The following is a 27,746-nucleotide window of genomic DNA, read 5'->3' as shown; positions in this document are numbered from 1 at the left end:
TTATTTACTCAGTTACATATCTGTTGAATGCCTCCTATATGTACCATGTACTCTTTATAGCAGTAAATCAGATAAATCTCTCTTTATCTAGTTTCATATAGTTGGGGAATAAATTGGTAAAATATGTTCCATAGTTTCAAGAAGAAAAGCTAAATCAGGAAAGGAGGTGTGAACTGTCCAAGGAGAAAGAGGTATTGAAATTTTGACTGGATGGCCATGAAAAGCTCAGTATGAACATGAGTATTGAGTAAACACCTGAAAGATAAATATGAACAGACCAGAAGCGTCTCCACTCGCTTTGAAGTTTCAGCAGAAGTGCTACAAATGTAGAAAGTGCTTTGTTTGAATTTTATGATTTTTCCAGTCTCTTTGAAGACAAACAGGAAATGATAAAAACATTCAGAATTCACAGTAATAAATGAATGTAAAAAATCTAAATATGATGAATTTTGGGGGGGATACAGGAGCATTTAATTTCCGAAGTTATTAAAACTTGAAATCATACCAAGACTCTGAGATACTGTGTATATGAAAGAAATTTTCCTACTCAGATTGACCATTTCAAAATACAGATTGTATAAATGCCTCTTTTGGACATCAAAAACATGTGAAACCTTCTTCATTTTTATCTTTATTAACAAAAATTAACAATAGCAATAAATGAACTTTTTAATGTGCAAATGATGCAGTAAAAATTTTCTGTGCTATACAGAATCTTAAGGCAACGAGTCTTTAGTTACATTTGACTTGGAGCTGTTAATTTGTTCAGTAGTTTCATTAGATCATTTGTCTCAACAAATGTGGCACTGAGGTAAAGGAAAGAAAATAGATTTAGAAAAATATAAGACTGAGGATTAGCTAAAGTCATTTCTTTCATATCGTGTCAGGAAATCAGTATACTTTTTTCTTCAAATTTTCTTTCTGACATTTTTTACATGTTTTGAAGTTACTTTATTGGTAAGCAGAGTTCAAGCACAAATATTCAAAATAGTGTTATATTTTTATGAGTTGTTTCCTTTTCCCTCAAACTTCATTAGTTTCTAGTGACGAGGCTATCTTGTGACTTACATTAACTTAAAATTCACTGCAACTGAATTAGCTAAATATCTTCCAAACAGATGACTAAGCAGTCAGAAGCAAGATAGAATTTCAGAATTTGCAAGAAAGTGTATTACAAATGACTGAGGTCAATAACTATGTCTTCATAAACTGTCTCATTACAAAAAGGCGAATTTTAGAATAATACTGTTAAAAATGGGAACAAGTAGATAATCAGATTTTTTGGAACTTTATGTAATTTTTATGAATAGTCCTATTTTTGTGGTAAGTACTTTGTGGGTTGTTTTAGATAAGAATCAGCAGTAGGGGTTATTTGTAAGAAAACTTATTTATTCAAAAGTTATTTTAGTGTGTTTTGAAATTAAGACTGTTTTTATAAATAGTGTAGTGACCACATCAGACTTTAGTTGATGCCTCAGAATCTTGAAAGTCACCAGCTTTTCTTGATGACCAGTTTTATCTAATATTGTTTATAAAGTATGTGAGTTTATTTTAGGTGAGAACCTGAGTTTGAATGCATGTCTCATACACCAGGAAAACATTTATTACAAACTTCTTTTTCTAAGGTATCGCCAACTAAAACAACAGTGGGAGTTGAAAACAGAGGAGGCAGATTTATTACAAACCAAGCTCCAGCAAAGCTCATATCACAAACAACAAGAAGAATTAGATACCCTTAAAAGAACAATTGGTAATATCAACACATTCTGAGCTTAACATGTTTATGTTAATAATCCTTTACTTTACATTTTGAAGATTCTGTTACATTTAAGACACCTGTGGGAGCAGAGCTGTAGAGTAAATCCAATAAGGGACTTCTGGGACTTAGGTCATTTTCATCTTCATTATGTATCACCAGAATTCTGTCCATTTTGGCAGTAGTTATTTCCCCCAGTGGCATGTGAGAGTTCTCATTTCTTCAGATTATTTCCAGACTTTTAAAATTCTCACAATATGATGGTTGGGAAGATATCACATTAGCATTTTAATTAGTATAGTATTTAATTTTAATGAAATTTGGATCTATTTTTGTATGTTTATATATATATGTTATTGGATTGTTGGGTTTTTCTGTGAATTTCCTGTTTCACCCATTTTTTTATGTTTTTTTCTCATAATTGCAATTTCTTATAAGTTATGTGCATTTCAGGGTTTTTTTTTTGTTTACCATCTTTTAACTGTGTTTATAGTATTTTCGTCATTTTAAAGTTTTTTAATATTAAGTGTAATTAGGTTATGGCCATCTCCCTAAAAGTGCAGACCTTTTTGTACTTTTTCATCACATTTTGTATATGAAAGTTTATTTTTGTCATTCCTCTGACAATATCCACACACCTATTTCTCCATTAGTATTTTTATTCTGCAATGAAAAGTATAAAATGGTGTCCAGTCATGACTTCTAGAGTTACATTTGCACCTAGAACCTAACACTAATATGTGTTTCAATTGTTACAATATTTCTGTTGTATCTTTTTTTTTTTGGTACTAAGGATTGAACCCAGGGGCGATTAACCACTGAGCCACATCCCCAGCCTGTTTTTGTTTTTTTTTATTTTATTTTGAGACAGGGTCTAGTGCTGAGTTGCTCAGGGCCTTGATAAATTGCTGAGGCTGGCTTTGAACTTGTGATTCTCCTGCCTCAGCCACCTGAGCCATTGGGATTATAGGCATGTGCCACCGAGCCCAGCTTACTCTTTTTTATTTTTTTAATATTTTTTCCATGCTTCATCCTAGACATGTTCTCATGTTTCTCTAATGAGAGGTTCCATGAATGTTTTTAAGTGGACATAAAACCACTGTAAGCTTTCTGGCAATTAAAAATCACTGAAAAATACTGTGGCTATCCTATTAGTTATATTAAAAATATGAACTGTGGGACTGGGGACATAACTTAGTGTTAGGATGTGTATTTTGCGTGCATGAGGTCCTGGGTTCACTCCCAACACTGGTGGATGAATACACACTCACAACGTGTATACGTAAAATTATAAGTGTGTGTGTGTGTGTATACGCACACACACACATACATAGATAATAAATATATATATGTGTGTGTGTATATGAGTCATCTTTTTAGTAAGTTTCTTAAAATCTTTGTAAAAGTTGTAGGTAAAATTGATGTTATTCATTAGAAATAATTTCACAGATCTTCAGATACTTGAAATATGGCTCTTATATAGTATTTCTGTTTCAATATACGATTTTTAGAATATTGTTAGAATAGTTAATTTTTTTAAACTCTAACTTCTAATTTTCCAGGCCATTTATTATAATTGTTAATTTAGCTACATTTAACTACTTATGATCCAGATGAAAGTGAGGAGACCTTAAAAAACACCAAAGAAATCCAAAAAAATTAGAAGAAAAATATGAAGTGTTGGAGAATAAAATGAAAAATGCAGAAGCTGAAAGAGAGAGAGAACTAAAAGATGCTCAGAAAAAACTGGATTGTGCCAAAACAAAGGCAGATGCATCTAGTAAGAAAATGAAAGAAAACAACAGGTAATAAGATTTCTTGAAATGGAACCAATCTTTTTAAAGTCAACATGAAGCAGAAAATGGCAGAACATCATGCATTGACCTTATTCATCAATATTGATTCCTAAATCTAAAAGTGAGTTGTGTTCTTTAAGAAAAAATTAATGCATCTTATAAGCCCAATAAAATCCTGTAATTGAGTGTCTCATGTGAGTTTGGGGTGCATTAGCTTACTAATTTTAAGGTAAGAACAAAGTTGCCTCTTAGTAAATACTTCCTTCTGGAGTAGATTATATTAGTGGGACTGTATCATATCAGAGACTGAGCGAGCTGATGTTTCTGTTTTGTAAGCAACTGTATGAATGAAGACAAAGCATGCTATGTTTGCATTGAATTGTAGACTGGTGGTACTTCTGAATAGTGCCAGAGTTGGAATTTGAACCTCTGTTTCTGTCTCCAAACACTAAAATCTGTAATTTTCACCCAATTCTACCTTCCAGTTTTTTTTTAACCTACCTTAAGGTTCTGTCATTAAATAGCAGCACAACGTATTTTCTAGCGAATTAAAAGGTTAAAATGGGAAAAAAGAAAATTAAGCTTTTTTCGTACACTGAATAATTGATTTAAAAAAACTAATTTACTGTTATGTAGAAATTTTATATTATTTTCCCAATATGAATAAAAAGACAAGGAAATCAAGTTATTTAAATCCATAACAATGGATTTATAATTTAAATAAAATTACATCCATTTGTCATCTTTTTTAAATATAAAATTATGCTTCTATTTCCTGCTTTTTCTGGAGAAGGAGTTTAACATGTGCTCTTGGTAGTTGAGTCCTTGATAACTAAGCTGTAGGTTAGTTAACAATAAGACTACTGTTAATTTTTAGCCCTATATATATTTACATGTCAACAGTTAATTACTTGTGTGAATACCTAGATACTGTGTTTCTATAGGAAGTTGAAGCTATCACTCTGGAGCTAGAAGAGCTCAAGAGAGAGCATGCGTCTTATAAACAACAGCTTGAAGCTGTAAATGAGGCTATCAAATCCTATGAAGGTCAAATTGAAGTAATGGCAGCTGAGGTAGCTAAAATAAGGTAAGATTTATCAAATTGGAAAACTGAGATATTTGTTAGTGCTTTCTGTCTTTTCACTCTTGTCATTGTGTAATCATGTGGCAAAAAATGGCAATTACACATGGAGAAAGCCCTGAAATAACATCAATAATTGTTTAAGTGTCAGTCAACTCAGAATATAAAAAATAGTAAATTGAACAGGCAGAGTTTACAGAAAATATTATTAACTGTAATAGAAGTTTAGGATGGTGTAAATCGATCTCTAAGTGTCAAGAGAACTCTAAAAAATGTAGAAACAATGAAAAGAGGAAATAGCCCCTAAGACTGAGGAATAAGCGTGGTAAAGACCCCCACTCCACTCACAGGGCTAATGACTAGATCTAACTGCAGAAAGCATAACTGTGGCCCACTGGTGAAGTTTTTTTGGGTGTCAGCAGAAACTGTTGACAGTGAAGTGCTACATGTATTTCTAGGCCTGCATGTGTTTCTAGACCACAGACCACAGAGTGGTATCCATCCTATAGACCTGTGAACCTCCATGTTGAGAGGCCAGATGCAGCTGCCTTTGATAAAAGCACACTGGAATCAGCACCAAGTCCCTTCATTCCTACACTGGCAAGGGAGAAATGTTCCATTCTCAGAAGCAGGACAGTGAAGTGTAGATTTGGAGCTGAGAGGATTTCAAATGTTATAAACACATTCTGTTACCTGAAAATCAGTGTTACAGCATTGTCTTTATTAGAGACTGTCCTTCTTGATTATTGATTATTGAATGTTCTCACTTTCAAAAATCACTTATTATGGTATCTTGAATTCTGTTGATTTCTGTTCCTACTCTCCTTTTGTAATACAACTTTCAAGTTTTCTGTTATCAGCTATAGATAATGTTTTTATAAGTAGTATAACTCATTTGAGTTTCCAGTTAATTAAATGTACATGACATTCAACAGGGGACTTTCATCCATTTACATACACTTTCCCTTTTGTCAGCTGCTTCTATGTTTCTTACGTTTCCCCCTTGAGATGATTGTTTTAATCATCGTTGTGTGCAATGCTTTGGAAAGTACATTTTCTTGTTAGTTTTATTCTTGACTACATTCAATTTCTTTTTTGTTTTTAACACATTTATTGCACAAATAGAACAGTAGAGTAAGAATTTTAACTATACTTTTTCTGACTATAAAATCACAGTTCATCTCTCTTGCTAGTATTTAAATGTTTGCAGTTTCTATTCAATTTTCTTTTTTGTTTTCAAAGTAAACTTTAATTTTTTTTTTTTTTTAGCTACCTTTTGGTTCGTTTTTAACCTCATATTTTTTCATCTCATTCTGTTCCTCTATATTTTCTGTTAACCTTTCATCAGCATCGTGTTGTAGAATTTTAAAAAATGATATATTGCGTTTCCAAAGAGAAATGTGAAAATAATGCCCTCCTTTCTTGATCTAAAAACAAAATCAAAATATGTACATAATTCCATTAAGAGAGTATTTGTGTTTTCTTAACAGAAAACTATAAAATGTATCACTTAATTTTTAAAGGTTGTTCATTCAAGTTCTGCATTAAAATTATTTCCTTTTGCTGATAGGAGTAGATAAACACACTTATGGGAAGCTAAAAACAGAAATTACCTGCCAACTACTCATGTTGAGATAAACAAGAGAAACTTCATTTCTGTTCAGTCTTTTTCTTGTTGTTGTCTTTTTTTTTTTTTTTTCTAGTTGTTGATGAACCTTTATTTATTTATTTGTATGCGGTGCTGATAATCAAACCCAGTGCCACACACATGCTAGGCAAGTGCTCTACCACTGAGCTACAATCCCAGCCCATCTGTGTTGGGTCTTAAGTGCTAGATTTACTATGTATTTTTCTACCATTGTAAAAAAGATTGGCAGTTAAATCTGCAGTACAGTCTTTACCCTCTAGATAGGAGATAAACTTTATAAACTTGTTTTTGTCAAGTGTAGTTTTAGTTAATAGTAGTTTTAGTTAATAAATCTTTATCTATTATTATTTTCTTTTAATGTTGTCAGAGTTTTATTCACTTCCTTTTTTTGTTCTTGAAAGGTTTTTAAAAAGCTAAAATTTCTTTTGAGTTTTTATGAATGCCAGAATTTGCCTTCTTCCTGTGAAAAACCTCTACTGACTCAATTTAGACAGGAAATTTAATCATATTGGGACCATTTAAGAGCTTGACATGGAGCACTTTTTATTGCTCAAAATTACTTGTTTTCTAATAAATATGCCTTAAAAATATCTAAACTTTTATTGGTGCTTGTAACTACTTTAAGGAGATCGTTCTTCCTTAGAGTTTTGGGGCGGGGGGTTGTTTTGTTTTTCTTGTTTTGGCCCTTTGTTTTCCCCCAACCTAAATATAAGTTGAGCTAGGGGTTTTCTGCTGTGGGTGTTGTGTTTTGTTTTTTGTTGTTGTTTTAGATATACACTGTGTGAGTTTGTGATTTTATCTTTACCAGAAAGGATATTTAAGGTCTAGGACAAAGCAAAGGTGTTTGGAAATGGTGATAGAGTAAATCCCAAGGGCAGTTAGCACTTCAGCAGTTAATTAGCCTCAACTTTGGGAAGCAGGAGAGTAGTGAACGTCAGGGCAAAAAGTTTTTTTGCTGGGCGTGGTGTTGCTCACCTGAAATCCCAGTGACTTGGGAGCCTGAGGCAGGAGGATCTCAAGTTCAGATCCAGCCTTAGCAACTCAGTGAGACCCTGTCTCTGAAATACAAAAAAGGGTTAAGGATGTGGCTTAGTGGTTAAGTGCCCCTGAGTTTAATCCCTGGTACTAAAAAAGAAAAAAAGGGTAGTATTTTTCTTTGTGCCATAGGTCTCTTCCTTCCAAAACAGGTTTGCTTTCTCTTCTATTTCTCTGTTTTGACCCCTGCATTAGAATCAAATGCTGTGACTTTCTTTTACCTCTGGTATCCAGATGCCTTATATCACAGAAAAGAAAAGAAGCAAGACCCAGTCCCCCTTATCTCAATCTCTGATCTTTATTCTTCCGGTCATCTGGGAATCTGTTACATTATCTTTTTGTTAACTACCCAGAATGCTCCTTTTCTGAGAGACCTCACAGGTCAGCTTCCAGTAGTTATTCCTCCCACCCAATTAATTCCATCTGCACTGAGTCCATCAAAAACTATTGTTTTCTGCATGAACATTGTTCCCCAACTTGTTTTACTTTCAGTGGTAGTCCTCACTTTATCCTGTGTGTAAATTCATTATCATCTTAACGGGGATATAAAGTGTAGAATGTTAGATGACCATCCGATTACAATCACATTGACATCATGCCAGAAGTCTTGTCAGACAAGCTTCTAGTAAAATAAAAGCATTTGTATTATTCTCTAATGTTTTTGTTTCTTTTAGGAATCAGTGAATAAAGCTCAAGAAGAGTTGACCAAGCAAAAAGAGGTGATAACAGCCCAAGACAATGTAATTAAAGCTAAATATGCAGAAGTGGCAAAACATAAGGAGCAAAACAATGATTCTCAGCTTAAAATTAAGGAATTAGACCACAATATCAGCAAACATAAACGGGAAGCAGAAGATGCTGCTGCAAAGGCATGTTTGTATTCATTTTTACCTTTAATAATCAAGTTTTTGTTTCTGGGTCTTTGAAAAAATTCTAGTATCCTGCTCAATGAAAAACTTGGTATAAAAAGCAGAGCAACAGCCTAACATAATTTTGAACTCACACTATTTTAACTGCTTCTCAACAATATTTATTTTCAACAAATGTCACAAATGTTTTATTTTTTTTTGTTTTTTTGTTGGGGAGATCATTACCGGGGATTGAACTCAAGACACATGACCGCTGAGCCACATCCCAAACCCTATTTGTATTTTATTTAGAGACAAGGTCTCACTGAGTTTCTTAGCGCCTTGACTGGCTTCGAACTTGCAATTCTCCTGCCTCGGATCTTTTTTCTATATGATCTGTTTTTTCTTGACCCTATGCTCCAGGTAAAAATATTCATCCCTATTCCTGTCAGTGATGAACCTCAATTTTTCAGATGATTATTATATTTTTTTCTCCCAAAGATTTGACTTAAAATTAGTAAATATTTAAGAAACTGGTTTATAAATGTTTTTAAGCAATCATATTTCCTTCTATTTTCATATGTGGCTAGGTATCCAAAATGTTGAAAGATTATGACTGGATTAATGCAGAGAAACACCTCTTTGGCCAATCTAATAGTGCCTATGATTTCAAAACTAACAACCCCAAAGAAGCTGGTCAGAGACTTCAGAAGTTGCAAGAAATGAAGGAGAAACTAGGAAGAAATGTCAATATGAGAGCTATGAATGTACTGACAGAAGCTGAAGAGCGAGTAAGTCAATCTTCTGTGGATAACTGACCATGTTAAAACAAAGTAGCATTGGTGGCTCTATGTGACCACTATGAAATTATTTCATCCAACGTTTGCTCAGTATCCTAGGTACTTTGTTTCCTATTTCCCCTTTTCTCCCTTTTCTTCATTTCTTATGACTTTTATTTTTTTTACTAGTTGTTTTTCTGTTCTGGTATACCTTAAATGATATTTCCAGTGGCTTTTGCTCTTTGCTATTAACATATTCTACTCTTGATGTAAATAAAAAACACTTTTGGGCTGGGGATATAGCTCAGTTGGTAGAGTGCTTGCCTTGCAAACACAAGGCCCTGGGTTCAATCCCCAGCACCGCAAAAAAAAAAAAAAAGCACTTTTAGGTCCTGTTAATTCCTTAGTTCTGTCATAACCATTTTTCAGTACTCTGTAAATCCAGCAGCATCTTCTATATCGTAATGCTCTTGATTACTTGATCGTGTAATCCATTTCCCCTACCCTGATAAAACTCTGTACTAGAAAGGTAATTTTAATGTCTTCTAGTAATGAACTTGAAAAATCCTGCCATAACAAAAACCCAGTGGGAGCCACAGTTCCCGCTCTTTGGGACCCCATAGGCAGAAGCAAACTTAGTAATTTTGTGTTAATGTCTTATACTTTCCTTAATTCTACAAAATTCTATTTGAATTTTTATATTAAAGTAAATGAGATATCTGCAAAAGTGATAGTATATATGAGCTCAATTTACTTCTAAGAAAGTTTGTTGTTATGAGTCTTTTAAAAAACTATTAGTGGCATTTCTATGTACAAAGAATCTGTATTATCTGTATTATGTTACATACTAAACAGGCTAATAGTGCAGGTGCTGAGATCTTCTCTATAAAATGCTGGTTTTCATTTTTCTACATTACAACTTTGAAATACATGGCATATTTGTGGAAGAAAATATTTGGTCTAAATATCAACTGCACAGTATTGTACAATTTACTTTTTTTAAATAAGGACATCTAGGCCTTTATTTTTATTTTTATAAGAATTCATCAGGTCTTCTCTCATTAGAGAGGAAGTCTCTATTGTTGATTAGCAAATGGCCTTTTTCTTTCTTGTGTTTTTTTTTTTTTTGCGGTGCTGGGGATCGAACCCAGGGCCTTGTGCTTGCTTGCCTAGCACTCTACCAACTGAGCTATATCCCCAGCCCGTATTTTTTTTTTTTTTTTTTTTGTCTGTTCATATAAGAAATTACATGGATGTAGGCAAGAAAAAATATAAAAAGAGAAGGTTTTGAGAGGTTGGCCATTAAGGACTGGGACAGTGAGAAAGAACAAGACTAGCTGGAGTTCCTAAGAGAGAATATGAAGCCTCCTTGAAATGTGCAGCTTAGAGGAAATTAGGGTAGAAAGCATATACTGCTGTTCATGTAATAACTATCGCACCGCAGCCCCCCTCAAAGGAAGAGATGATGTCTGGATTGAAAGTCACGGCACCTGTAATGTAGATACAGGGAAAGAGAATTCTAGGGGAAAAAAATGCAGAGAATAAGTTCATCATGTTCAAGAAGCTGAAAAAAAAAAAAACATATGGCTAGACCCTGGAGAGGAGTCTGATGCTTTAAAGTCAGAGGTGAATAAGAGCCGACTTCTGTGGGACCCATATATACATTATGATGAAGAATTGAAATTTTATTCATGTTACTTCTAAGACTTTCTGTTTTTATTCTGGGGTATTATATGAATTTACATGTGACACATGTTCCTTTTTGGTTTGATTGCTTGGAAGATAAGGGAATACTAGTGGTTAAAATATTTTGAGAAATCTTCCCCAAAAATTCTCACTTCTAATAATTGAATTTTACTATAAACCTTTGGGTGATATATTTGCTTTACTCATAATTTGGTTTGCATTGTAATTCTTGTACATTGTACCTTTTGGTAAATAGGATTGTATGTATTATATTTAAAATAATGAAATCTCTTATTCCTGAATGAATTTCAGAATATGTAGGAAATTCTGTATTTACCAAATAAAGTATGCCTTTTAATCTTACAGTATAATGACTTGATGAAGAAGAAGAGAATTGTAGAAAATGACAAATCCAAAATCCTTGCAACTATAGAAGACCTTGACCAAAAGAAAAACCAAGCTCTAAATATTGCTTGGCAAAAGGTATTTGACCCCTAAAATGCTTTCTTTCATTCTGTATGAGGCAAGGATGAAGAATGTCATCGATTATATACTCTAAGAAGAATTTGATATGATTAATTTGTGTTTGAATGGGACCTATGCTTACACCTTAATTAAACCCTCACAGACTTTAAATGAATTTTATGTTTTGGACTTGGCTTTTTTTGTCAGTCCGTCATACTCTTATAGTCTATTAATCTGGTTCTGAAGCTGTATTGAATCCTATTTTCTAGCTTTATCTATTTCTTACTCTTATCCTCATTTACTAGGACAGTGTTGCTTTCGAAGGAGATTCAATTTATTTTCTTTACTTCTTAGGAGACTGTACACTCTTAACACTTGGAAGACGTCTTGGATGCTACTCACTATCTGTTGTATTCCACTCAGCTTTTGCTTAAAACTAGAAATAGTAGCCATTTCATATGGTAAATGCTTTAATTTTTGAAACCAGAAACCCTCTTCCAGGGGCTTGTTCAGTTCTACTATCTTCAGTTTCTCTTGTCCAGACTCACAAAAGTCAAATATTAGTTCTAAAACATTTCCATAACAAGGTTTTTAAAAATTTATCTTTATTTTCAATGGACATAGCAGTTGTATATATTTAGGGGCATAGTTGGACATTTCAATAAATGTATGTAATATGTAGTGATCAGACCCAGATAATTGACATACCGATTATATGTGACATTTAACGTTTCTTCTTTTGGGAACATTCAAAATCCTGTATACTTGCAATTTTGAAATAATTGTTGTCAACTCTAGTTATCCTACTCTATTATAGAACATTAGAATTAATTCCATCCAGCTGTACTCCTTATACCCATTAACCATTCTCTCTCCATCCCTCCTTATCCTTACCACTGTTCTAGTCTTTCCTTCTCTGAGATCAGCTTTAACTTTCATATAAAAGTAAGAACATGCAATATTTGTCCTTCTGAGCCTATTTGATTTCATTTAGCATATGTGCTCCTATTCCTTAAGTGACAGAATTTCATTCCTTTTTAGTGGTTGAATTAATATTCCATTGTGCATATAACCACATTTTCTTTATCCATTTATTCATTGACACATACCTAGGTTGATTTCTTGCTAAAGTTTTGTCAATTTTGATTATCTTTTCAAAAATTGAATCTTTATTTCTTTGATTTTTTTTTTTTTTTAGTTTATTTTATTTGTAAAAACTGTCATCTTTTTTATTTCTTTCCTCTACTAATTTAGTACTTTGTTTGTTCTTGCATTTCTGGTTCCTTATGGTGCACTATTATGTTGTTGGAATCTGTATTTGTTTGTTTTTGATGTAAGTAGTTCCTGTGTAAAATTCTTAAGTATTGGTATGTGTTTACATTTTCAGTTGTTTTAAGAATTTTTTTTTTTTTTTTTTTGGGTATTCCTTTAATTTCTTCATCAACCCACTGGTCATTCATGAAATTGTTTTATTTGTATTTGTACCATTTCTAAAGTTCCTCTTGTCACTGATTTCTAGTTTCATTGCATTATGGTTAGAGAAGATAGCATGCTATGATTTCAGTTTTTTGAATTAAGACTTGTTTTGTCGCCCAACATACGGTCTGTCCTGGAGAATGTTCTTTGATTGTTTTAGTCACCCTTTTCCACTCTGACTAAATGATCTGACCAGCACAATTATAGAGGAGGAAAGGTTTATTTGAGGGCTCACAGTTTCAGAGCTCTTAGTCCATCCATAGAAGGCAGCTCATTCCTTGGGACTTCAGGTGAGGCAGAACATCATGGAAAAAGAGCTTGGCACAAGGAAGCAACTCACATCATTAAGAAGCAGGGAGAGCAAGAGAGAGACTCCACTCTCAGGATATAAAATATATACCCCAAAGCCACATCCCAATTCCAATCTTAACCAGCCACACCCTATCACTTCTGTTAATCCCATTAAGGATTAATTCCCTGATTGGGTTAAGACTCTTACAACCCAATCATTTCTCCTCTGAACCTTCCTGCATCGTCTCACATGTGAGCTTTTGGGGAACACCTCACATCTGAACCATAACAGTGATGATGAAAAGAATATGTTTTCTGCAGTTATTAGATGAAATATTCCATAACTCTGTTAGGTTCATTTGGTCTATGGTATGATTTAACTCTAATGTTACTTTGTTGATTTTTATTTTTTTGGTCTGGATGATAGGTATGTTGATGAAAGTACAGTGTTGAAGTTCCTATTTGTTTCTGTATTAGTCTCTTTGTTTTAGATCCAATAATATTGCTTTACATAATTAGGTACTTCATTGTGGAGTGCTTATATATTTACAATTGTTATTTCATCATGTGAAATTGATCCCTTTATCATTATGCAGTAACTTTGTCTCTACAGTTTTTGATTTGAAGTCTGTGTTTTCCGATAGACGTAGACGTGTAACTATTCCCACTTACTTCTGGTTTCCATTTGCGTGGTATATCCTTTTCCCTCCCTTCATTTTCAAGCTGTGTCTTTATTGAGGAAGTAAGTTTCTTCAAGGCATCATATTATTGGGTCTAGTTTTGTTTTTGTTTCTTAATCAATCAGCCAGTTGATATCTTTTATTTGGGGAATTCATTTAAATTCAAGGTATTATTGATAAATAACTTTATACTCCTGTTAATATTTTTATGTTTGTTTTGTATATCCTTTGTTTCTTGTTCATCTTTGTGTTTTAGTGGTTTTCCATATTGGTAAGCTTTTTGTTTTCGTTTTAATAACATTATCTACTCTGTTAATTTTGAAATTTTGTGTTTTCATGATTGTACTTCCCATTCTTTCACTTCCAGAATAGAACGCTAAAGCATTTTTTGTAGGTCTGATCTTGTGGTGAATTTCCTCGATTTTGTCTTGGAATGTGTTATACCTATTTTAACCTTCATTTCTGACGGGTAGCTTTGTTGGTGTGACAGTTTTTTCTTTCAGGACTTTAAATAAATCATTCCATTCTCTTCAGGTCTGTAAGGTTTCTTTCAGCAGAGAAATCTGCTCTTTGTTCAGTGACTTTATTTTTCCTCTTACTGTTTTTAGAGTTCTCTCTTTACCTTGTGCTTTTAAGAGAACTTTTTCTGGTGAAATCTGTTAGTGGTCCTTTGAGCTTCCTGGTTTTGGATATTCCTGTGTTGGAACATTTCAGCAGTTATTCTGTTAAGTAGTTTTACAGTATCTTCTTTCTGTTTTCCTGTTGGAGCACCTACAAGGTGAATGGTTACTCACTTAATGGTGTCCCATAAGTCTCATAAGCTTTCTTCTTTTTTTCTTGTTTGTCTTACTAGGTTCTTTCAAGAGACCTATCTTCACACTCAGTAATTTTTTCTTCTGCTTGGTCTAGCTTGCTGTTTATACTCTCAACTATATGTTTTATTTATTGAGTTCTCCAAGATTTGTTTTATGGTTTTTTATGATTGCTAATTTTTCATTCACATAATGAATTATCTGCCTAATTTTATTGTCTGTATTCTGTAGTATCTCATTACATTTTCTTAAAAAAATCATTTTGAATTCTTTTTCAGCCAGTTCATGGATTTCCTTTTCACTTGGGTCTGTTGCTGGAGAGTAATGATGTTCCTTTGGAGCCATCATGTTACCTTGTTTTTTATGCTTGTGTTTCTACATTGATTTTTATGCATTTGATGAATCAGTTGCCTATACCAGTTTTATTGGGTGGATTTCATGGTGTAAGACTTTATCCTGGCAATATTTCCTAGGGTGTCAGTAGGGTAGGGTGTATTGAATTTGGTTTCACGTGGGTGTCATGGTCTGATGTTTGTGTACTTTCTTCAGTTGTATTCAGTATAAGTGATGTCTGTGGGTGTCCAGTAACCTAGGCTACAGGGGTTGTGAGATTAATTGCATTCACAGCTGTTATACAACCCATCTAAGTAGGGTAGGTTCTCTGGTGACTGGGCACAGTGCGTCCTGCTGTAGGTATAGGCATCAGTTTCTGCAGGGTGTATAGAAGTGAGGTTGCTCTGGTGGGTAGTTTTAAGCAAGGCACAACTGGTACAGCTGCAGAGATATGGCACCTGTCATTTTCTGAGGATCAGTGGGGTGGACCCAGATTGGTGTGCTACAGTGTGCCCAGCAATGAATAGGGCAATCTTCAATGGATCATACTGGTAGGCCCAGATGGGGTACCCTTCAGTGTCTGTTGGCTACATGACTGACTTTATAGGAAATCTGGAGGGTGGGGCAATCTGGGAGTAGCCAGTGCATCTGCTTCCTGGAACTGAGGGCTGTTGGATTGGGCCATCGGACTGGCTTACAGCTGCCTGCCTGTTTCATAAGTGGTTGGGGTCTGAAAATGGCCTTGTACAGCAGGAGCCTTGGTAGAAGAGTTTATAACATGGTCTGGCCTCTTTCTCCATTTTCAACTTCTATTATGTAGGATTTTACATAGCAGGTAAGCAATTACTCTTTAGCTGTTGTTCCTTAGTTAAGTCTGTTTTCAGAAGTACTGCTTGTCTCCAAGAGACTTCCTAAGTATATTTACATTTCAATTTTGTGTACCTACTGTTGAATTTGGAGATTTCCCTGGAGAACATGACTGTCAAATTCTGAGGATGTATGTTGGGGAGGAGGGCAGTATGGGTTTGTGTGTGTGTATGCACTCAAATTTGCTTTAACAATTATTAGTCATGTCTTTGAAGACAGATGACCAGATTTCCAAATCATTGATTACATGTGTATGCACAAAATTTTTTACCTGTTACAAACTAGAATTTTGTCCCTAAATTCCTGTGTATTAGTCTCTTACTGTGGCAAGATGGAGGAAGAACAAATAACTTCCTCATCTTTTTTTTTTGGCGGGGGTTGCGGGGTACAGTGCTATTCCTGGCCCATAACACCTGTCCTCTTTGACTATGAAATGAAGCATATAGAAGAGAACCTTTTAACACCTTCAACCAATTTGATTCTTTGATTTTATTTCTTCTTTTCTCCTGGACCTCATCTTGCTTTACTTAGACATTTAGTTGGTGACCCTTGGCCCATCTTACCCTATTAATCAATAGGAGGGAAAAATTTATAGGGGAACATTCTCCAACTTTTATAGTTTTTTCCCCCTATGTGAAATAATTGTTTTTCTTGATTCCTGTAATATGTCCTATAAAAGCATGAAAACTTTGGAATAGAAGTAGAAAGATAGCCTCTAATTCCCCCTTGGAAGTTAGAGTATTTCTTAGTAAACTGTTTCAGTTCAGGTCCAGATATTTCTGTCTTGATGAACCAACCAGTCTCTGCCACAGTGCCAACAGGGATAGACAGGTTCTAAATGGGTAGACATGGACAGATGTCATATGAGAGCATTTGCCAACCTTTAAATTAAAATAACAGATAACCAAAAAGACCTGATGAGTTGCATGTACATACACCAATAATTGATTCTTCTTAAGAAGACATTCTGATGTTTTAATATGATTTTTTTAATCCAGGTGAACAAAGACTTTGGATCTATTTTTTCTACTCTTTTGCCTGGTGCAAATGCTATGCTTGCACCACCAGAGGGACAAACTGTTTTGGATGGTCTCGAGTTCAAGGTTGCTTTAGGAAATACCTGGAAAGAAAACCTAACTGAGCTTAGTGGTGGTCAGAGGTGGGTAATCCCTTTACAATTTATAAGGGCTCATTCTCTTTATTTTATTATAATCCTTCATTTCATTACCTCCTAATTTCAGTTTTGATTTGCTTAGCTACCTTTATATATAGAATTTAAGAAGCCTAACATGAGTACTAATGTGATTAGATCATTTGATTAAATTAGTAGACAGTAAAGGAGAAGAAAGAAAAAGCAACTAGAAAACTAAACAATATATGAAAAACAACTTTTCAAACATGGGAAAATGAGTAAGTTGCTAAGGATTATGATACGTGAAAGAGGAAGCTGAACTGAGCCTTCTTCTTACCCTGACTTTCTCCCTGGTGGCAGTTTCTGGGTATCAGAAGCAAGGAGGGGAACACAAATAGAGCTCATTATTCTTACTAAGTTGAGGAGACATCTATTAGAATTTTGGGAAGTCCAAGACAAAATATACCTTATTATTAAGTCTGAACTGTTCCTAAAATGAAGGCTACTATAGACAGACGCTAAGAAACTTGACAACAGCCTTGAAGGGATGAACCTGATCTGCATGTTATTTAATTGTTTATCAGAACAAAGTCCAGTACTCATTTACAGGAAGACAACAAAATTAACACAGCAATCAACCTTGATAACTATAATGTCCAACATCTAATAAAAATGACAAGACAAAAATCAAGGAAGTGTAATGCTAACCTAAACAAAGATCAGTCAGTAGAAACTGACCCAGGAATGACAGAAAGTATGTAACTGAGACATAAGGAAGGAAGTTAGATTTTTTTTTTTTTTTTTTTGTATTCTTGAAAAACAGAAATAGAAGCTATTAAAAGGAATCAAGAGGAATATCTATAAGGTAAAAACATAGCTGAAATGAAAAATTCACTGCATGGAATTAACAGCAGATTACACACTGTAAAAGAAAGATAAGCAAACCTGAAGACATAACAATAGAATTTATTCAACTTTACTAAGAAATTAAAAAAAAAACTGAAAGAAAGGGTTGTGATATGACTCAGTGGTAGAGTGTTTATCTGGCCTATGCAAGGCCCTGGATTTGATCCTCAGCACTATAAATAGATAAACAAATTGAAACTAAACAGTATCCTGTGGAGAAATGCCTAATATATATGTAACTGAAATTCCAAAAAGAAATTAGGAGGGAAAACAAAAAAATATTTGAAGAAATGATGGCCCCAGAGTTTCCATGTATAATGAATTCTGTAAAGTCACATATTAGAGTTCTGGGAAGACACATCCATATACACAGTGGCACAGCAAGGCATATATAAAGTTACTGAAAACTCACAATTAGGAGAAAAATTTTAAAAGAGCCAGTGGAGAAGACATATTATATGTGAATAATAAAGATAAGAATGATTTTAGACTTCTAACACTGCAAAAGAAAAGTCTAGAACATCTATGAAGTGCTGAAAGAAAATGTCAGCCTGTATAATTATTGCTAAAAGAAATATTTTTCATATTGAAGACAATTTAAATACTTGCTCAGATAAGCAAAAACTGAAAGAAGTTGATACAGTTTGATACAAAACTATACTAATGCTTAAAGGACATTCTTGGACAAAAGGAAAGTGATATTAGATGCAGCCTTCCGTCCACATAAAGTAATGAAGAGTATTGGGGAAAAGATGTGAATGTGGAATTGAGGGAAGTTTCTCTGAACTTAACAGTGATTCAGAAATCAGCATATTGATCAAAACTTAAAAGTTAATGTTGTCTGACTCTTGGCGTGCACACAAATAATTAAAACCTCCTGAGTGAAAGTTGCAACTATTCATATAATTAAAATTGGTTATTTTAGTATTTAGTATTCTTCCTTCAGGGTATTCAATTCCTAGTCCTTGAATTGTTTTCATGTGTTCTGTTTCTATAATACCATATATAAATCTTTCTTTGTAGAAAACATTGAGACCTGTTAATTTTCCTTATAAACTCTTTTGCCATTTTTATGAATAGAAATATATTTCTAACATATTTGATACAATTGATATGTTTCAAGAATCTAAAAGATAGTTCTTAAAATTTAATTCTAATGTTTAAGTCTCAGTATCTTTAACTGTTTTTGCCAAAGTCCTAGAAAATATTTTGATTAAAACAGGAAATATTTGCTTCTCTTATTGGGATCTACAGATTATTTCTGTGACTAAGATACTATAAAATTATTTTTAGATATGCCATACTCTACAACATAATAGTTAAAGTCATAGTGTGAAGGTGGCTTTTTTAAAAAGGTTAAAGTTCAGTGCATTGGCACAGAAAGACAATGAAAAATAATTTTTGTTTACTTAATGAATTTGCTTCTCTCTAAAGAGGTGATTGTCAGTCTCACTATGCTTTTTTTATTGTGCTGTTTCATTCATTTCCTTTGCTTGAAATCTTGGTTTCCCCTTTATTGTGCACACATTGTTTTCTCCCATTTATTCTGGAATGTGGGATGTTTAGGATTGGTATTCTAATACTGCTGCCAGGAGATATTTGAAGTTATAAAATAAATGTTATAAACGTTATTGTAACTTTTATTTTATTGCTAGATAATTATAAATGTTTTGTATTAAAATTAAAAAGGCTTTTTTATAAGATGTATGTTTCTTTAGAAAAAATACTTTAAGAATTGTTATGATTCTTCATACCAGATTAGAATGAAAACAGCTGCAGTTAAAGGGGATGATGAACTAGAAGATAACTGAAAATAAAGCTGTGGAATTTGGGAGTAGGTATAACTACAAATTTTAGATAAGGATTGTTTGAATTTCTGATACTATGAAGTATTTAGGTTAATCAGCCATAATCTGTGTTACTTGCAAATGGAACCAAGGAAAAAATATATATAGTGTGTATGTTCATTCATAAGGGTACATACATAATAAAAGTTTAAAAGAAGGCACCTAAGTGTTATGCAGTTTAAATATTTTAAACAAATTTATATCCAACAGTCACCTGTTATCTGGGCTGTAAACAAAGATTTGGGGTTGGGACAAAAAAAACTGTTAAAACTAACATGATCTTCACTTAAGGATGAGTGTGAAACATAACGACATCATTAAAATTGTTCTATGAAAATAGTATACTTAGGAAAAGAGGAAAAATGAAAAGCTAAAAGAAACACTTTAATACAACAAATATGTTGCAGTTTGAATCTTAAGATTTTTTTTGTGACTTTTCAGATAAATCTATGTATTTTATAACTAGATTGCAAATTTGCTTCAGTGTTTTGGTAAAAAATGGCAAAATGTTTATGACTTTTCTTCCACCAATCTTCTCTTAGGTCTTTAGTGGCTTTATCATTAATATTATCTATGCTCCTCTTCAAACCTGCTCCAATTTATATCTTGGATGAGGTAGATGCAGCCTTGGATCTTTCTCACACCCAGAATATTGGACAAATGCTGCGTACTCATTTCACGCATTCTCAGGTAACAACCAGGAAAGAAGAATGTTTCAATAATATTGAATATTGGGTTTTCTAAAACAATTCTTTAGTAAGTAACCAATGTCAGTGAGATATTTAGAATTGACTAATACTAAAGCATTATTATGTATTTAAATAAGCTTGCATTCAAATGGTGATTGAAGAAATAAGGGTTTGATCTTCCTACAAAGAAAAAAAACAAACATTAAAATTGTAAGGATAAGAGAGAATCCAATTTAGAATTGAATGTTGATGTAATTATTTTCTACGGCTAGCTGACATAGGATACAGTCAGAACACAACTCTTAAGAATATACTAACAGAAAAATCAGAAAATTATGTGGCATTCAGTGGGGTAACTTTCATTTTTTTCCACCAAAAAGCTGAAGAAAAGTCCCTTGAAGCTAAGAACGGTTTATTTTTATTGCGCTATTGCTATAGGAACTGTGTCTGCCAAATACAGATGCATAAATTATGCATTATACAACCCTAGGGACTTCATTCATCATTGTTGTCATAGATTATTTATGGTGGCAGTTTTTGAGCAGGTAACTGGTGTCTTTCCTTAATTATATACAGGTTTCATTCAGGATTGAGGTGGGTCCGTGGGAACATGTCACCTTGCTATTATAAAAAAATCTAAAAAAAAAATTCATTAAGGCAGTTAGGGTTAGGAGCAGAATAGTGAACAAAAGCAACAATAAGCTGTCAACCACCAGGAAGCAGTAAAGTTGAGCCATGAAGCACTCAGGGTAACATTGAGACTTCTGAAACCAAATGTGGAAATTAGTCTAATACAAATATTTTTTCTTGGTACATAAGGGTACGACTCCATTTTCTTGGAGTCAGATACTGGAATGAACTCTTTCAAGAATATTATGAAAACTTTTTAATGCTTTTTTTTTTTTCCTTTTCCTTTAAGTTCATTGTGGTGTCCCTAAAAGAAGGCATGTTCAACAATGCAAATGTTCTTTTCAAAACCAAGTTTGTGGATGGTGTTTCTACAGTAGCCAGATTTACTCAAAGTCAAAATGGAAGAATTCCCAAGGAAACAAAATCCAAGGCAAAAGGACCCAAATGAGCATATGGTGGAAGTTTAAAATACAAACGTGCACCTTGACCTGTTTTTCAAACAATCTTTGAAGAACTTGGGATCTGATTTGTTTATATAATGTTATTTTGTTACTTAACTCATATTTTTTCTTTCTTTTTATTATCACTTATAAATGAGCAGATTTCTCTCTCAATTAATGTAACTCTGGTCCAATTAGTGTGGTTGTGATTTTATATATATCATCAAATGCTTGTTTGTATGCAAGTTTTTTAATGTTTGTATTAGGGAACCTGAGATACCTAGTTGGTGGTAAATTATATATGGAAAGGCAAAAATATAAAGAAAAAGATGAAATTAAATTACAGGATAAATATAGCTGATGGTCCAATTTTAATTAGTTTAATTCCTAAGGCAGTATTAATGTGTTTTCTGTTGCTGATAAAAATCATTTAGGTAAGGAAAAATTGCAAAGTAAGTAGCTAGAACAACAAAGGGAACACAAAGAAAGCTATTATGCATGCATCAAGCTTTTTGAGGATAGTCTCTTGAGGACACAAGGCCAGATCCTGGAATAGGAAACAGATCTTCAAAAGATTTCTCATTTTAGTGATGTTGAAATATCATGTTTGTATGTACAATAATTGGTTTCTATAACCATATGTAGTTTTTTTTATTTTTAAGCTTTATGAGTATTTTAATGGGAGTTTGGAAAGAGGTGTGTTGTATGGTGCTCTCTGTGGGTTTATGTGCAGTCTCCCAATATATTTTCAAAGATTATTGGCACCTTTTAGTATTCTAATCAATGACCTATTGGTGAATGAGAGTTTAAGACCTAGCAGACTAAATTAAATGGATCTTTTTCTTGAGTCTGAAAACTATATAAGTAAATAGATCCATTTGTCCTATTAAATTACTCAAGAGCTTGATGATTATCATAATTCTTGGTGCCTTCTGCTTTCCATTTCAAGGGGGTGAGGTGAAATTCCTTTAGAACTGGAAAGCTAAAGTTATTAAACATCATGAGACTACTCTCTGTAGTTTTTTATTATGTCTTGATACATTGCCAAAATAGTGTCTCCAAATTATGAATCCTACAAGTTCTGATGTAATCTAATCATATTGTGGATGCATTATTTTGGGCCCAAATCCTTACCTGATACTTGAGCCTTAATTCTTTAGCTATTATCATTCTTTCCCTGATAACATGCTCATATTTCCTGACCCTGGGTTTTAACCTTTCTCATTCTTCATTCTCCATACATATTTGAGATGTTACAATAATATCCAAGTAATTGATATTTGGGGACAGATTGGAAAGGATTTAATCTGGAGAGAGTTCTATCTACTGTGGGAGGGAAAGGAGATAAAAGCTAGAAATACTGAGTTACAGAATGTCCAGGATCACAGGTAACAGACCTGTAGAGTTTGCTTCCTTTCAAAAAAGTATTAAAACTATCGACCAAAATAGCAATATCCATTCTCACTGTCACCGACAAAGTATACCAGCAAAACTAATCAGTACTATTTATTTTAATATTTCTGATTAAACAATTAATAAAATGGTACTTGATTGCTATGTTAGCCAGCATTTTAGCATAACTTATGGGGTTGAATAATTTGCCATTATGTACTACTAATTTCCTTTCCTGTGCAACAATTTTCTGCTTGTGTGCTTTCCTGGTTTTTGTCTTGTATATATTCGCACTCTGAAGATTCTCAAATATATTAAATTTTTGTGAGTAATGTTGTTCTTTAATTAGAGGGAAGACATTAAGGGAAATGGGGACATTTATTTTACACAACTGCAATTGATCAAACACTATTTTCATTTGTATTCAATTTCATATTTAATCCTTATAATAACCCAGTTAGATAAAAACTGTTCTCAACATTATGTAATTGAGGAAATGAAATTAAGCAAAGAAGTTAAACTTGCTCATGGTGCTAACATAAGTGGTAGAGCCAAGGTATGGGCATGGTAGTTGGTTCCCAGAGCCTATGGAAATACTATTTGAGTATCTCTTATCTGAAATGCTTGGTACCAGAAGTGTTTTAGATTTGGGAATATTTCATAGACTACTGGCTGAGCATCTTTAGTCTCCAAATCCAAAATGCTACAAAATCTGAAAATTTTGAGAATCATACCAGTGCTCAAAATGTTTTGAATTTTTGAGTTGGGGATACTTGATCTGTACTACCTGCTGACAGCTTGAACATTCACATTTATTGCACAAGCTTAATAGAGTTTTCCTGTATGAGCAATGTGTAAAATATGTGAATAGTTTCAAGAACTTGAAATATTTAAAGAAAGCTATTCTTATTGCTGCTGTTTTAATATATTTCATGTAAGCTAACAGCAAATGCAAAGCAAAGACTTGAAAATTTCTCTTCCAATATGGTGAAGTGATCTACTAAGCCAGTACATCCACAGATAATAGAGATTATGGGCAAAATAACCAAAAACAACTATGAGAGCTCTGGGTACTTATGCAAAAGTTAGAAGATTATAGATGGGAGAGAAAATTTGGAGGCACAAGCTAAATTTAATGTTTTAGCACCTTTGATCTAATTACTAGCTGGATTACCATGATGCAGCTCTGGGACAGTTAAATGACAATATAAAACATGCTGTCTTTCCTAATTACAGAACTGAAGGATGGAGTCTGGCACAAGCACAACTTCTAGAAAGTGTGGGAGGAATCTCCAAAGAGAGAACTAGAGAAGGGACTTCTCAGGTTTGGTAGATGAACTCGGCCAGTGTTTGACTCCTAAACTATGGGGTTTTGTCTGCTTTAGTGGTTCTATCATGTTGGTCAGAGATATTTTAAAAAAATCTTTTGAATATGCCAAATATTTTTAATCCACATTATTTCAGACTCTTTTTCTTTCTACTACATTACACAATGAGGTATAGTTTGTCCCTACTCTCTATTTTTGTCTTTGTATGGAGTGCATAGAAAGAACTCTGAACTATAAAAAAGAATAGATGTGACTAGGTTTATAGTGTCTACGGAAACAATCCATTGTCTGAGAGACTCAAGCAACTCTTCCAAAGAAGTGCTCCCCTGCCCCTGTAATAGATGACAGTTTGTAGAAACTGCTTGGAGTATAGCTGCTTTTAATGCAAATAGGGTTATTAATCCTTGTTCTATACCAAATCTCTGACTTCCACTGTTTTAACCATGGTGTAGCAGATTAGGGTTTGTGATTTTTGTTGGGTGAAGTGACAGCATGTTCTGATGACATTTTTACCTAACAGAAAATGAAAACCACCGAAGAAAAGATTGATTGCCCTTGGAGCATTCATCAGGATAGTCCTCACAGCTATAAGCAGTGGAACTTCAAATTTTGTCCCATGGGGTTGAGAGGAGCCATGTGGCAGGAGTTTCTGGCTCCTACCAGAGTTGTTTTTACTCTATTATTGGGTTATAGTTTGTAGGAAATGTATGACCCTAAAAGTATTCAAATAAAGTTTGAAAATTAAAATACTGCTTTAGAATAGGTTGGTATAGTACATAGCCCAACTGTGTGTCCATTTTTCTCCTATCTTACAGTGCTAAGAAAAATGGAAATGGATGCAATATTGGTCATTACCCTACTCTCAGAGTCCTGAGAGAAATCCATAGAAATTCTGACTTTCTATTTAGATTACTGGAGTGTGGTCCAGGGTATTCTAAAGATGTTAACCTAAAAGTAAAAAGCAGTCATGCAGGTTAACTCAGAATTTTATTCTATATCTATGTAGGTCTTATGAAGTGCCAGCTATTATCCATATTGGTAGCACTTAGAGGAGACAGACTGTTCTTTCCCTATTGGAAGTTAGGGTCCAGGAGTATTGGAGAAGAAAGGAACAAATACATATAATACATTATAGTAATTAGTAGATATGTATTATGTTGAATGGATACTTTAGTAAATGCAAAAAGGACTGAAAAACCAGAGAGGTAAAGCTGTTTCTTTGAAGAGAGAACTTGGTGTTGATTGACAGGTGAGAGCTTGGTGATTTACTAGGTTAAAGTTACACAGTTCTATCATAACTGTTAGAACTGTATTATAATTGTTGGTTCATGCATTCATTGAACAGAGGCACTTGGTACCTTATATGTGAGAAACTAAAAATGAGAGACTTTTAAGATGAAAGGACAAAGTACTCTGAATGATTGACAATCTAGTTCAGGAATTTCTGACTTCACAAACTCAGGGATGGGTGTTTTTTTCCCTTTTTGATTTATAGATCTTAGTCTAATTCCTAGTTACAATTCAATTTCAGAAAATATAAAATTATCCAAAAATTCCTTTTGTATCCCTGAAAAATAACTTTTTGTCGCTTTGATTGACTTCAACCTCATAACATCAATACAAAACTTGTCATTATAGTCTTTTTAAAATAACTGGTCACTAGAAACTGACACAATGTGTTAGTAACATTTTAAAGGGCAAACACTTGAGGATTCTGAAAAGAGCATTTACTTGATAGGATACACATGGGTCCTCTCCCAGCCCTGGATATAAAAAGTATGTCATCTATTGACAGTGGATGAGTTTGATAATGAGAAGGTGTGGTAGTATGGAGAGATGATACCTTTTAGTCTCTCAAAATTACAAATTTGTATGCCTGTCAATTTTACTGATACTTTATCCTCAATCCTGGCAACAATCATGTAAAGTGGTGGTACTATTCCAATTTTACAATAGGTGCTGCAGCAGAAGCAGGTGTGAAATAACTTGCTCAGAAATGACAATAGAGAAAGGTCTTTTTTTTTTTTAATTTATCAAGGTTAGGATAGAACAATAATTATTAAGAGTAAAGTTGTTTCATCATAAGAACTATTTTAAGTACATCATCAAGGGATAGTGTTATGGTCAGTTTTGTTGTTTCTAACATGTTAGAATTCACAAGTTGTTAAGAGCATGCAGATGGCACTGTATAATTCATGATTATAAGTGTTAAAACTTTGCTGGGAAATAATTCTAACAAGATTAAAAAATCCTTTATCATTGAGAGAGTTATTTCACTTAGGAAGAAAAATTAAGAGATCCTTACATTTTGTAGTAGAAATGCCAAACAATTGCATTTATTCATAAATAGGTCAAGTGAATCATTTGTTAGGCAGAACACTTAAAAGTTCTTGTTATGTCAGGGAGTAGTGAAGTCATTTAATGCATGACAAGAACTCAAACTACAGGATAATTTACAGCCATCCAAGTAGAAATAATCTAATAAGAAAAGACTGTTATTCCTTGCTGGGTTTTGTGTTTTTGTTTTCTTTAAAGCTATGACCCTGACTTCTCAAAATAATAATGATTTAATACTCAATATTTTTGTGAGATTTAGAAAAGCTCCTAAACTTACTTTCTTTGAGACTGAAGTTCCAATAAAATTGGAGTATACTTATTTCACCCTCTCTCTTCCACTTATAACAACTAAAATCTCTGGAAAAAAAATTCATAATGCTAAGTGAAAACACTAAAAAGTAAATAATAGCATATTTGATAAGGAAATAAAAAATGAAGAATAACCAACATAGTAACCTTAAGTTTCCTGTTTTGTTCTCCTATATCTCTCGCACTCATATCTGAATGTGAACAGAAAAATGACCAAGAAAAAACTTTTTTTTTTTTCTGACCAGATGAAGAGGAAAAATGGCATCTAGAATAGTTGTGCAGAAAATTCCAATTAAAAAAAAAAAAAAGTTTTACCAGCCCAACCTAATGCAAGTTCCAGAAATGAAGTTGTACTTGGGTAGGAATGATAGTGGTAGTAGCCATATTGGTGTCTTAAAACCATGAGATAAAATCCTTCTCTGACCAGAAGAACCTGGAAAAGAAATTCCTGTAGTGCAGAGTGTGTGAAAATTTTCAGTAATTTTTATCCTTTTCTCTGATACTTTGCTGCTATGTAGACTCAATCATGGAAATTTGTGACAGTATGGGACACTTCAGCTCACCAGCCCGAATACTGTGAAAAAGAATCTTGGAAATAATGTGGAGAATATTAGGAGCAATGTGGTTGAGATCTCTAAATTGTATATAAAGGTCCTGTGCTCACCCCTGAGCTGCTCATGAATAACACTGGCCTGATGTGCTTTCCTATTAAGTTAAAACGTGACCAGACCCTTGAGAGGCACAAATAGTACTGCATATGTTTTAGAAACTAAATTGACATCCAAATTACAGCCCACAGAAGACAGATTAACACTTAGACCTGAATCCAATGACATTGCTGCTAAAACAAAATGCAACCATTCTCTGAGGAATATGATAAAACCTTAAATCAATATTCATAAAGTTTGGGATACAATGGAACATTACAGAATATACTCCTCCCTCACAAAAAAAAAAAAAAAATCTTGAAGATACTAGAAAATTCAGGTGCTAACTCTGAGATGACCCACATATTGGAATTATCACACCTTTAATCCAGTAATGTGGGAGGCTGAGGCAAAAGGATTGCAAGTTTAAAGCCACCTTGAGCAATTTAGGCCTGAAAAAAGGAAGGAACAAAGGAAGAAAAGCAGTGGAATGGAAGAAAGACAAAAAAGTTAAATGAAAAGATGACAAAAAAATA

General features: G+C 33.5%; 1 protein-coding gene across 1 annotated transcript in view; it reads left to right on the top strand.

The window, feature by feature from the left end:
* The window catches only part of Smc2 (structural maintenance of chromosomes 2), a 50,323-nt gene extending 27,415 nt beyond the window's left edge, over positions 1–22,908 (top strand). Inside the window, 12 exon segments of the mRNA XM_047523988.1 lie at positions 1,626–1,750; positions 3,370–3,414; positions 3,417–3,561; positions 3,938–3,944; positions 4,497–4,639; positions 5,092–5,233; positions 7,991–8,185; positions 8,755–8,955; positions 10,996–11,112; positions 16,552–16,712; positions 19,981–20,128; positions 21,047–22,908. Of these exon segments, the coding sequence (XP_047379944.1) occupies positions 1,626–1,750; positions 3,370–3,414; positions 3,417–3,561; positions 3,938–3,944; positions 4,497–4,639; positions 5,092–5,233; positions 7,991–8,185; positions 8,755–8,955; positions 10,996–11,112; positions 16,552–16,712; positions 19,981–20,128; positions 21,047–21,205 (1,588 nt within the window). The 3' untranslated portion in view covers positions 21,206–22,908.
* Positions 22,909–27,746: the final 4,838 nt, after the last annotated feature.

The sequence above is a fragment of the Sciurus carolinensis genome, chromosome 14 (assembly GCF_902686445.1).
Source record: "Sciurus carolinensis chromosome 14, mSciCar1.2, whole genome shotgun sequence".
Lineage (NCBI taxonomy): Eukaryota > Metazoa > Chordata > Mammalia > Rodentia > Sciuridae > Sciurus > Sciurus carolinensis.
The sequence above is the reverse complement of the archived record's forward strand: the minus strand, read 5'-3'. Positions and strand labels throughout refer to the sequence as shown.